The 13,609-nt window shown below is 37.3% G+C and overlaps 1 protein-coding gene across 4 annotated transcripts in view; it reads left to right on the top strand.

The window, feature by feature from the left end:
* Window positions 1-13,609, top strand: part of VPS8 (VPS8 subunit of CORVET complex) — a 295,388-nt gene that overhangs the window by 214,029 nt on the left and 67,750 nt on the right. For all 4 annotated transcript variants that reach the window (XM_061194394.1, XM_061194392.1, XM_061194393.1 and 1 more), the window contains one exon: window positions 2,371-2,536. In XM_061194394.1, the coding sequence (XP_061050377.1) occupies window positions 2,371-2,536 (166 nt within the window). The remainder of the gene's footprint in view (window positions 1-2,370; window positions 2,537-13,609) is intronic.

Below are 13,609 nucleotides of genomic sequence, written 5' to 3'. Positions count from 1 at the left end.
GTCAGAGACATGTCCTGGAAATATAAATTTAGAAATCATCAGCATGTAAATGATATTTAAAGCCACAGTACAAAGAGAAAGGAAGTTTAGTGCAAAAATGGAAGGTTTGATCTCAGGAGGAGACAGCTCATCCAGAATATATGGATAGAGGCAATATAAGATGGACTCTGGAGCCAGACTTTAAATCTTGAGTTCAAATCCTGACTCTGCCACTTACTAGCTATGAGACTTTGACAAGTTATTTCATCTCTTTACGTCTTAGTTTCTTCATCTGTAAATTGGGATACCTACTTGATAGGGTTTTGTGAAGATTAAATGAGATAATTTACATAAGACACTTGTAACCATGCTGACATATAGTAAGCACTGTATAAGTGTTAGCTTCTATTATTACAGATACAGGAAGATTGGTAGATTTGGTGGTTGGAAGAGGAAGTAGTTTTCATCACACAAACAGCCCATTCATTCAACAAGTATTTATTGAGCACCTACTATATGTCAGGTACTGTTCAAGGGGGTAGGGTACCACATGAACAAAACAAAGGTTCTGCTCTCACGGAGTTTACACTCTAGTAAAAGAGGCAAACAGACAAATAAAATGCCAGATAGTGACTAACATGGAAAAAAATAAAACATGTTAAGTGAGATATATAGTGTTTGTGGGGGAAGATATTTTATGAAGTGTGGTCAGGGAAAGCAACACTGTTAAGGTGATTATGGACAGAAAATTTAAAAATTAATTAATAAAAAGGTAATAATTACCATGAATAAAATAAAACATGGTATAGAGGAGAGAGAACGTTGGGAGCTACTAATATATAAAGAGTTATTAGGGAAGTTTAAGTAACATTTGAGTAGAGACCTAAAGGAAGTGGCCATGCAATATCAGGGGGAGAGTGCCCCAGACAGAGGATCAACAAGTGCAGAAACCATGATGCAGGTGCTAGGCATACTTGATGGGTAGTGAAGGGAGCAGGCTAGTGTTGCCTGAGCAGAGTGAAGGGAAAATATAAGAGATGACTTCAGCGGCTAAATCATGTAGGAACTGGGTCATTATAAAGAGTTAAACTTTTGCTCTGAGATGAAAAGCCATTGGATGTTTTTGAGGATAGTGTTGACCTGATCTGACCTCTGTCTTAAGGATCACTTTGACTGCCGTGGTGAGAATGGACTGTAGAAAGCCAAGGGTGAAAATAGAATGACCAGTTAAGCTATTGCAGTAATCCAAGTGAGACATGGCCCAAGATGATTGTAATGAAGTAAGCAGTGGTGGGATTCTGGATATATTCTGAAGGTATAGCTGATAAGATCTGTTTATAGTTTGTATATGAGGTGTGAAAGAAAGAATAGTTTTTGGCTTGAGAAACTAGAAGAGTGTAGTTGCCATTATTTAGATGTGGAAGGTTGGATGAGAGCATGCAGTGGGGGTGGAGTGGGGTGGAAATCAAGAATTTGGAGCATGTTAAATTTAAGATGCCTATTAAACATCCATAGTAGAGGTCTTGAGACAGGTAGATGCGGTTGAGGAGAGAAGTCTGGGCTGAAGGTATAAATGTGGCAGTCACCAGCATGGAGGTGGTATTTTAAAGCTATGGAACTGGAAGTAATCACTAAAGGAGCAAGGATGGCTGTAGAAAGAAGAGTATAGAAGAGAAAGACTACAGAAGAGAAAGGATGGATGGATGGATGGATATATATATATATCCATATATATATATATATATGTGGGGGAGGATAGAGAAAAGGAAGATTATAAAGACTATCGAAGAGAAAAGGATTGATGTCTGAGGTGGTCCAAGATTTCAGGTTGGAGAAATGAGGAGGAATCAGTGAAGATGACTTAGAATTATACTCAACACTCATTTCTGGAAGGCTTATTTGGGAACTTAGTGTATTCAGTAGGGAATTTCTTCATAGGAATAATGTTAGAATTTACTGTAACACTGACATTTTTGTAAATGCTTATTAATCAAATCATGACTGCTGAATTTGATGAGGCAGACCACTCATGTTATTATCAAATTACTTATATAATTATGATTTTCCCCAATTGACTTTTTTTCAAACTGTCTAAAAATGTTTCATAGTTTGAGAAATGAACAGAAGTTCAACTCATCCCCTGGTGGTTTGTAATCAGAGAACTGTGATGCTGTTCGTGCTCATAACTTAAGTGTGCAAATACATGAGTCTGGATTTTAAAAAAGAGAGGACAGCAACAAGTAAATCCCCTTCCTTGTTTCTTAACCTATACCCCATCAGTGCATTTCAGCTTATTGGAAATATTTATCACTTTTAAATACACTCTAACACAACTTAGGTTTATGATTTTATGATAATGAAAAGTGTCAATTGGTTGCCTTCATTTTGCAGCTGTGGCCATTTGTATCACTCATTCTGTCTGCAAAGCAAGGAGTGCGCCGTAGAAATTGAGGGGCAAACAAGATGGACATGCTACAAATGCAGCTCAATTAACAAAGTAGGAAAGTTGAGTGAAAATTCATCTGAAGTTAAAAAGGGAAGAATAACCCCATCACAGGTAAGACTTGTTTTCATGGCAAGATGCAGATGGTCTTTTCTTTTTTTTTTTTTTTTTTCCAGATGGTCTTTTCTTAACAGTGTCTTTTAGGCCTGGCCTCATTTTTTTTCAGGTCCTATAGGCCTCAGCAAATTTACTTAATTTGCTGTTTCCTGGTCCTTCCTCTATGCCGCCCTATCCTGTAGTTGACCTTAACATCACATAGTGAAAAGTTGGACCTGTTGCTTTTTTCTCTTTGTTTTATCAGCTTTCAGTGTTAAGTCAAAATCAGACCCAGGGAAAAAAACCCTGACCTAGCTTCTCCCAGGTAACAGTTCAGAATTTCTACACTCCAGTGATAGGCATTAGTTTATATATTCATCCAATAGATAATGGAACCTGTGTGCCAGGCACTGTGCTAAGTGCTGGGGATACAATTATAGACAGGACATTTGTCTTGTAGAGTTTATGACCAATGAAATTATAAACAGATTTTCAGAAAGTGTTCTTAAGTTCTTTCTGACACTGAATAGTTGGTGTCTTTTCCATCATCAGTTCTGACACCAATTCTGTCAGTTCTTTGGATATCAACTGGATGTCCAGTAATGCAATTAAATTCTGACACTAACCACCAGGAATTAGCGTCAGACTCCACAGGTTTAAAAGTTCATTCCCATAAGACTGTCCTCACTTCAGACACCAGTTACAAATGGGGTGCCCAGATTACATGCTCTTCTATCTGACTTACAAAGTTAGGGGTCCCCATGACCCACTCCCCCAGGTTTGATAATTCACCAGAACAACTCATAGAACTTAGGAACATATTTTACGTTTACCCATTTATTATAAAGGATACAACTCAGGAATAGCCATATGAAAGAAGTGCATAGGGCAAGGCATGGGGGGAAGAGGGTGCCCGAAGCTTCAGTGCCCTCTCTTGGCATACCATCTTCCCAGTATATCAGTGTGCTCACCAATTCAGAAGTTCCTTGAACCTCAACATTTAGGGTTTTTTATTGGAAGTTTCATTACATAGCCACGATTGATTAAATCACTGGCTGTTAGTGATTAGACTCAATATCTAGCCCCTCTTTCCTCCCCATACATGGGATTAGGGGAAGGACAGGGAGGGGAGAACTGAACGTTCTAACCCTCTAGTCATGGCTTGATCTTTCTGGTGACCAGCTGCCATCCTGAAACTATCTAGGGGTCCCCAGGTACCAGTCATCTCATTAGCATTCAAAAGGCACTCTTTTCACTCAGGAGAGTCCAAGAGTTTTATGAACTACAAGACAGGAACCAGGGACAAAGACCAAATAATATTTTTTATTATACCACAAGTACTTACAGATGAACTGTGCCGTAATAGCAGATAATGAGTAGACCTGATCTAGACATGAGAGGTCATGGAAGACTTCCTCAAAATGCCATGTTAGCTGCCTCTGAAGGAAAAAAAGAAGATAAAGTTTAAGCGCAAGGGTAAGCAGGAGGAGGAGTATTCCAGTCAGGGAAGAATATATAGAATAAACAAAGCATCTCTGCTGGAATTAGGCATTGAGTATGATTGGATCTAGAGGCTGAAAGAATGGTATTAAATGAAATTAGTAGGTAAACAGGGACCATATTAATTATTTTTATGTTTGTGGTAAAGAAACAGGAAGACATTGAAGGGCTTTAAAGAAGGAATGATATGATATGATCAAAATAGTATTTTTTTTTTCAGAATAGTACTTTTAAAAGAACTGCAGTGCAGAAAATGAATTGGAAGGGAAACAAGAATACATGTAGGGAGACCAAGAATATTGAAATAATTTTGAGGAAAGGAATGGTAACTTGGTACTAGGATGGTGGAAGTCGGGACGGAGAAAAGAGTACATATTTGAGATGTGTTTGAGATGAGTACAGAAATCAAAATAATTAATATGGTCCCTGCCTACCTCACTAACTTCATCTCATACAACTGTCTTTCACCTTCTAGATTCAATTATGCTCAAGTTCTAGTTCTATACTCTTTTCTGCTTTACAGCAGAGATCCTATATTTGAGAGGTAGAATTATCAGGACTCGGTGATAAATAAATTGGTTGGTGGGGGAGACAAGACAGGGAGGAGTCAAAGATAACACCCAGATTTCTTGTTTAAACACAAATGGATGGTGGTACCATTTACTGAGATGGAAAACAATGAACAAAGAACATATTTGGGAATAAGAGAATTCATTGTTGGAGTTAGAGCTGTCTGAAGGACATACAGATGAACGTAAAGATGTTCAATATGTTTCTGGATTGAAAATTTTATCAGTCATCCAGAATGCTTCCTTGTTTGCGTTTAGGAAAGGAAAAACAGGTCCTGTGATTTCTAGAATCTTTCCAAGCTGAATTCAAATGCAGATGGGGGAATCTTATTTATGCAGATACTTAAGGCTTTACATCTTGGGGCACTTCAGTGTTTTTTCTGTTTCAGTTACATCCTGTTGATAAATAACTTGTGATTACATGTGTATTATTGCCTGGATATTACCAATTAGATGTTTTTCTTTCTTCCTAGATAGTCCTCAGGGGCTAAAATAGACTTTTTTTCCTTTTTTTAAAAAACACAATTATATATGCAATTATGTATTTTAATACATAATTTATAAACAGTAAAATTCACTTTCTGCAAGTTTTGGCAACCACCTTTACAATCAAGACATAGAGCAGTATCATCACCTCCCTCAAAAGTCCCCCATAGCTCTTTGTAGTCAGCCTTTTCCTCCACCCTCCAATCCCTGGCAACCACTGATCCATTTGGAGTTAATTTTTTTTTTTTTTTTAAAGATTTATTGATTGATTGATTGATTGATTGATTGCTATGTTGGGTCTTCGTTTCTGTGTGAGGGCTTTCTGTAGTTGCGGCAAGCGGGGGCCACTCTTCATTGCGGTGCGCGGGCCTCTCACTATCGTGGCCTCTCTTGTTGCGGAGCACAGGCTCCAGACGCGCAGGCTCAGTAGTTGTGGCTCATGGGCCTAGTTGCTCCACGGCATGTGGGATCCTCCCAGACCAGGGCGCGAACCCGTGTCCCCTGCATTAGCAGGCAGATTCCCAACCACTGCGCCACCAGGGAAACCCTGGAGTTAATTTTTAATAGCATGTGAAATAAAGATTGAGGTTCTTTCTTTTGCATGTGGCTATCCATTGAATTGCCTTTGTACCTTAGTCAAAAATCAATTGACCATGTATATGTGGGTCTATTTCTAGACTTTCTATTCTGTTCCATTGATCTATGTATCTATCCTTGCTCCAATACTGTGTCTTTATAGTAAATCTGGATATCAGGTAGTGAGTCCTCAAAGTTTGTTCTTCTTTCTAACATTTGGCTATTCTACTTTTCCATATAAATTTAAAAATCAGCCTGTCAATTTCTACAAAAAAAAAAATCATGCTTGGATTTTATTGGGATTGTGTTGAATATATAGATCAACTGGGGAGAGTTGACATCTTAGTGATATTGAGTCCAATCCATTAACATGGTATAGCTCCAACTTTATTTAAATCTTCTTTGATTCATTTCATCAGTGTTTTATAGTTTTTGGCATATAAATCTTGTGGTAGTTTTGTAAGATTCATTTCTAAGTATTTGATGACTTTTGATGCTATTATGTATTTTACTGTTTTATATTTCTTTTTTTTTAATTTGGCTGCGTCAGGTCTTAGTTGTGGCACATGGGATCGCCATTGTGGCATGCGGGATCTTTCGTTGCAGTGTGTGGGCTCTTTGTTGTGGCACACGGGCTCCAGAGTGTGCAGGCTCAGTAGTTGTGGCGCTCAGATTCTCTAGTTGTGGTGCATGGGCTCTAGAGCACGTGGGCTCAGTAGTTGCGGTGCGCGGGCTTAGTTGCACCACGGCATGTGGGATCTTAGTTCCCTGACCAGGGATCGAACCCATGTCCCCTGTATTGGAAGGCAGATTCTTAACCATTGGACCACGAGGGAAGTCCCTGTTTTATATTTCAATTTCTAATTGTTCATTCCTAGAATATAAATATACAATTTATTTTTGCATGTTGATCTTGTATCTAGTGACCAGTGACCTTACTAGGCTTACTTATTAGTACCAGTACTTTTTTGTAGATTCTTTGGTATTTTATACATAGGCAATCATATCAAATGCAAATAATGCCTGTTTTATTTCTTCCTTTCCAATTTTATACCTTTTATTTCTTTTTCTCGCCTTGTTGCATTGGCCTCCAGTACAGCGTTGAATAGGAATGGTAAGAATAGACATCCTTGTCTTGTTACTGATCATAGGGAGAAAGTATTCAGTTTTTCATTATTAAGTATAATGTTAACTGTAGGCTTTTTGTGTGTAATCTTTATATCATGTTTAGGAAGTTTCCTTTTATTCCATGTTTTGTTGAGGGTTTTTTCCATGAAAGGGTGTTGAATTTTGAAGACATTTATACTACATTGGTTGCCATGTTCCCACATCCCCACACCTCACACAAGAAAGACAGTAATCTGTTTCATTGACTTTCTTCCCGCCTGCTCTCAGAGCATCGAGAAAAGGGAAATTATTTTGAAATTGGATCTATATGTCAAAGACAGCTTTATTTCTGAGGCTATCCCATTCTGCAGGGCAGGAGAGATGACTCAACCTGTTCATTCTTTAGGAAAACCCAAGTGAGATTACTGATCAGATCCTCTTGAAAATCTCTGATGCTTCCTAATTAATGAAGCAAAATAGAATGAGAACTATCTCGGATTTCTTAAATTTTCCTCTAGCTGTCTGTCTCCTTTGTTTTTCTAGCTAAGATATTGTAAAAAGATCTAGTGGGTTGGTAATGCAAGGAAAGAGAAAATGAAATTTATCAAATACATGCTCTAGATGTGTTTATGCTAATCTTCACAACAAATTTAGCTGAAGGAACTGTATGTAGCTCAGAGAGGGAGGGCCAGTATTTCAATTGAAGTTTTTAGAACCGTCATCACCCTCAGTTTTCCTGCCTCCAATCTGTTCTATTTTTAGCATTCTGGCTTTATTGAAACCTGGCAAAGCTGATTTTTAAAATATATCTGTACTATGTTGGCTGTGCTAACTTAAGATTTCTTACCATTGTATGAGCCATTCACATTTTTAATTGTAAGAGAATTTAAAATGAAAATACTAATTCTATATATGATGGTTTTTATCAAACTTAATTTCATGTAAGTTCTACTTTGCTCTTTTAATTTCCTTTGAAAATCTATCACCCTTGGTTATTAAGTTCCTAACCAGTGCATGGAGAGAAGCAGAGGTATGTGTCCCAGTGACTTCAAAATCAAGCTGAGGTTGCCAGTCAGCTTCCACCTGTTGCTTCCTACCCTCGGTAGATACTGAATACATTTGAAGCTTTTCACTGCCCTTGTAATGTGATCCTTCTGTCAAATAGCTTTTTATTTCATCCTTTTCCAGGACTTGAGATGATTGACTTTTACTTCTTCAATTACTGACTCTGACTCAACAGGATGCAACAGTTACCCTCAAAACTGTGGTTTGGTGGATAAAGTCTTTCTTTTTGCCTCTCTTAATCTCATTTCTGTTTTTCACAACTGGTGAAAAACAAAAATGTGACACATCAATTGCCTCCCAACAGGTCTGCACAGACATGATTGGAGTTATTCCCCCAGAAAGCCTGCTTTCCTTTGGAATAAGCATTTTATTCTTTGAAAGCAAATGGAAAGAAATAACTCAAATTTCTTTCTTTCTTTCCTTATCTCCACTCCCCCGCCACCTCAGGTTTACAGTAGCTCAATCTGAAATATAGGTCCAAAGAGTAGACCTTGAAAGTCTGATTTTCTGTTTTGCTTTTGCTATATATTACTCACAGATAAAATACATTTGAGAAACTAATTTCAACTGAAGTTCTCATCATGCTATTATATTTTCTCAACAAATGTTATTCCAATAGAATAGAATAGAATAGGAGTAATTTTATCTTTGATTATTCTTTTATTAAATTTATAGTAGCAAATAACTATCTTAATTGGCACTGATTAGCATTAGAAGAAATAACTTGCTATTCATTTTAAAAATAATAATTCTTGGTCAACAGCAACTTGCTATAAATTCAAAGAAGTATAGTTGAAGATTTACTAGATTTTAGTTTTAACATTAGTGTATTATTAACAGGGTTTAGAGTTCTTGAGAGATAGTAATAAGCTAACATAACACATTATTATGTGCCAGAAACATTCCACTTGTTATTCCTTTTAACACTTCAAAAACCAAGAGCATTTGGAGACTCATTAGAAAGTCTTATTATGTATTGCTCGATATCTTTTCAGAATTAGCTATATCATCACTTATCAGTAAAGAGCCAGGTACATTAGTCCAGTATCAGAGTTTTTTGTTTTTTCAGTAAGAGGTAAATATCTGAAGAAGAAGGGGGTTGGAAGTAAACATATAGCTGCCTACTCATCCTTTAATAATCACAAAAGGAGAGAATTAAAAGAAATAAGCTGATATTTTCCCTGGTACTTGGAGTTGGTTTTATTTCTTGGTTTTTAGAATTGTCTAAGAAAATGTTTTGTCTTTGGGATAAATTTACAAATAAAGTCAGATGGAAGTATTTACAACTTCGAAGAAATTATTCAGTAAATGACATTTATGCTCACTGGTCATAATTTTCTATTAACCATTAAGCATTGCTTATTGATTTTGGATTCCCACTATAAATTGGAGATTTGTTTTACATGCCATTTAATGAAATAGGAACACTGGTATTAACGCCCTGTTTTCATTTGTCCGTTTTTAAAGAGTATTAGCTCCCTGTTATAAATATGTTAGATTCAAATTAAATGCTAAAAAATGAGATTTCCATTTTTGGTGATAACAGCATTTCTCAAAAGAGTATCTTCTAAATTAAACTTACAAATTAAATGAAGATTAATATGTCTCGGAAGTGCAGAGAGGTGATAAATAATCCTAATATAAATGAATCTGTTTGAGGAGATTATTGCCCATTTTCCAATAATCTTGTTATTATACCCTAGTATTCAGTGATTCATTACTTCAGCCAATATATAATGTATGCCTGCTTTGGACCAAACACTATTCTTGGTACCAAGTATATACTGGTGAACAACAACAAAAAAATAGTTCCTAACATCATGTAGCTTACCATCTAGTAAGAGAGCTAGACAGTAATTAAGTAAACAAACTATCAAACATATAATTTCAAATTGTGATAGGTATGTGAGTGCTATGAGGGGAAAGAATAGAATGTTATAGGAAGAATAACAGGAGGGAAACCTACTTTTTATTGGGTGGTCAGGGAATATCTATCTGCAGAGATGAAAATAAGACGCTACCAGCCCTGGGAAGAACATTCCAAGCAAAAGAGAACAGCAAGCACAGAGGAACTGAGGAGGGAAATGACTTGTTCAAGGAACTGAAAAAAGATCAGTCTGGAACATACTGACTAAAGAGGAACATTGCAAGGAATGAGGTTTAAGAGGTAGGCAGGGCCAGATCCTTATTAGAATGTAAGACTCTGGTGAGGAGTTTAGTTTGTATTCTTAAAGTAAGAATAAAAAGGATTTAAAACAAGGGAATTCATACCATCAATTGATGGTGATTGTGGAAAATGGATAGACAGCCACACTGCTATTACTGTCCAAGTCTTCACCTCTTTGACAGACCAGCGTAACAATCAGACTCTTAAGATTCTATAAATTTGGTCACTTCCCTTTGATCCAGAAAACGCTTGTGTCCAAGGGGCCGAAGGAAGACAATAGTACCAAGAAAGTGTTTCCAGTCTCTATGTAGAACTAAAGCTTTGCCGGAAATATGGGCGAAGGGCATAAAAAAGTTTTGTTGTCCAATAAAATGTGAAAAAATGTTGAGCTTCACCAGTGATCAAAGAAATACCAGTTAAAATAGCAATATGATGCCATTTAAAACAACTTATTAAACTGGCAAATTTTTAAAAATACATATTAAACTGGCATACATTAAAAATACTAATGCAGGGACTTCCCTGGTGGCACAGTGGTTAAGAATCCGCCTGCCAATGCAGGGGACACAGGTTCCAGCCCTGGTCCGGGAAGATCCCACATGCTGCGGAGCAACTAAGCCATTGTGACAACTACTGAGCCTATGGTCAACTAATCTATGACAAAGGAGGCAAGGATATACAATGGAGAAAAGACAGTCTCTTCAATAAGTGGTGCTGGGAAAACTGGACAGCTACATGTAAAAGAATGAAATTAGAACACTCCCTAACACCACACACAAAAATAAACTCAAAATGGATTAAAGACCTAAATTTAAGGCCAGACATTATAAAACTCTTAGAAGAAAACATAGGAAGAACACTCTTTGACATAAATCACAGCAAGATCTTTTTTGACCCACCTTCTAGAGTAATGGAAATAAAAACAAAAATAAACAAATGGGACCTAATGAAACTTAAAAGCTTTTGCACAGCAACGGAAGCTATAGACAAGACTAAAAGACAGCCCTCAGAGTGGGAGAAAATATTTGCAAACGAATCAATGGGCAGAAGATTAATCTCCAAAATATAAAAACAGCTCATGCAGCTCAATATTAAAAAAAAAAAAACCCAGTCAAAAAATGGGCAGAAGACCTAAATAGACATTTCTCCAAAGAAGACATACAGATGGCCAAGAGGCACATGAAAAGCTGCTCAACATCACTAATTATTAGAGAAATGCAAATCAAAACTACAATGAGGTATCACCTCACACCAGTTAGAATGGGCATCATCAGAGAATTTACAAACAACAAATGCTGGAGAGGGTGTGGAGAAAAGGGAACCCTCTTGCACTGTTGGTGGGAATGTAAATTGATACAGCCCGTGTGGAGAACAGTATGGAGGTTCCTTAAAAAACTAAAAATAGAATTACCATATGACCCAGCAATCCCAGTACTGGGCATATAGCCACAGAAAACCATAATTCAAAAAGACACATGCACCCCAATGTTCATTGCAGCACTATTTACAATAGCCAGGTCATGGAAGCAACCTACATGCCCATCGACAGACAAATGTATAAAGAAGATGTGGTACATATATACAGTGGAATATTAGCCATAAAAAGGAACAAAGTTGGGTCATTTGTAGAGACGTGGATGGACCTAGAGACTGTCATATAGAGTGAAGAAGTCAAAAAGAGAAGAACAAATATCGTATATTAACGCATGTATGTGGAATCTAGAGAAATGATACAAATGAACCTGTTTGCAAGACAGAAATAGAGACACAGATGTAGAAAACAAACGTATGGACACCAAGGGGGGAAATCGGGTGTGGGTCGTGGTGGGATGAATTGGGAGATTGGGATTGACATATATACACTAATATGTATAAAATAGATAACTGATAAGAACCTGCCGTATAAAAAATAAATTTAAAGGAAAAAAAAGAAAGGTATACCTACAAGGACTTCCATTTCACTAAGAGTCTTTTGGGGGAGAAATGGACAAAATATATAGAAGAATGGTTCTCAAGACATTGGACCTCAAGCTGTGAAAGAGAATAACCCTTGAGAGACAATAAACAAATGATGTACTAAAGTATTGCTGGAGGAAAGTTTCCAAGCCACTGCACAGGGAGGGAGAACCAAGGCAGAGCTCATCAGTATCTCTGATTTTGGACAGAGCAGGGAGTCCAGGGAAAACAAGGGCTAGAATTCACAGGACAGAGTATTGGACAGGAGAGAGCCACACAGAGAGAGGGCTTCAGAGATCTGCAGAAGGCAACCTTGAGTTGAATACTGACCCACTCATGTTTGTGAGGAAATGACTCAAGGCCAGAAAAAGGAGCACCCAAAAGTATTAGAGGTAGCAGTGCCCCAAATTCATATAGAGCCAAGAATACTGCAACCTGGAAAATGTCATAATTCACAGGGCAGCATTGAGAGTACTAAGTAAGGGTTTGACCTCAATATTGGGGGAAAAGTTAACCCTAGACTAGCTGCTGTTTTGATCTCATGTAACAAAACTTAAAAGCAAAATCTAAAGAGATCAAATTATTTCTATGTATTTTAACAACATCCCAGAACAAAGTTCAAGATTATGTTAAGGATTACAGGAATATCTAACCGAACAAAGTAGAATTCACAGTGCCTGGCATTTGATCAAATATTACAAGGCATGCAAAAAAGCAGGAAAATACAAGTCATAAAAAGGAGAAAAAAATCGATTACATGACATTTTGGAACAGGCAAGTTATGGAGACAGTAAAAAGATCATTGGTTGCCAGGGGTGGTCGGGGGGAAGGATGAAGAAACAGAAAAGAGGATTTTTTAGTGTGGTGAAAATATTCTGTATGATACTATTGATATAATGATGGATATATGTCATTATGCCTTTGTCCAAATCCATAGAATGTGCAATGCCAAGGGTGAACCCTAATGTAAACTATGGCCTTTGGGTGATAATGATGTGTCAATGTAATGTGTCATCAGTTATAACAAATGCACCACTCTGGTGGGAGATGTTGATAATAGGGGAAGCTATACATCTGTGGAAGCATGGCACATATGTAGTATCTCTGTACCTTCCTCTCAATTTTGCTATGAACCTAAAACTGCTCTTAAAAAAATAGTCTTAAAAAAACAATCCCCCACCTTCCCTTTGTGCTCTACAACCAAAAGAAAGAAACTCCTACTACGGAATGTATCTCCTATGTACGTACAACTGTGCTATAGATTGGAATATTAGCTGAAGTTAATGGCAGAGAATGACAGTATAAACTAATAAGAGCATTAGATAAATCTTATTAAGTAATGAGTATTCTCATGAAGAAAGAACATAGGATGTCACAAGGCTTGGGCTCTAGAACTGACCTCTGCCTTATTACATGAGCTTGAGAAAGTAATTAACTCTCCCCTCTCTCCCTCTGTCCCTTCCTTCTTTCCACCAGGATGAAAACATAAATCTTTTTTAGTGTCTCATTGAGGCATGGTGAAAACAGTATGTAGGTCTGTGCAGACCTACTAGAGAATGGACTTGAGGACACGGGGAGGGGGAAGGGTAAGCTGGGACAAAGTGAGAGAGTGGCATGGACATATACACACTACCAAATGTAAAGTAGATAACTAGTGGGAAGCAG

The sequence above is a fragment of the Eubalaena glacialis genome, chromosome 6 (genome assembly GCF_028564815.1).
Source record: "Eubalaena glacialis isolate mEubGla1 chromosome 6, mEubGla1.1.hap2.+ XY, whole genome shotgun sequence".
NCBI lineage: Eukaryota > Metazoa > Chordata > Mammalia > Artiodactyla > Balaenidae > Eubalaena > Eubalaena glacialis.
The sequence above is the reverse complement of the archived record's forward strand: the minus strand, read 5'-3'. Positions and strand labels throughout refer to the sequence as shown.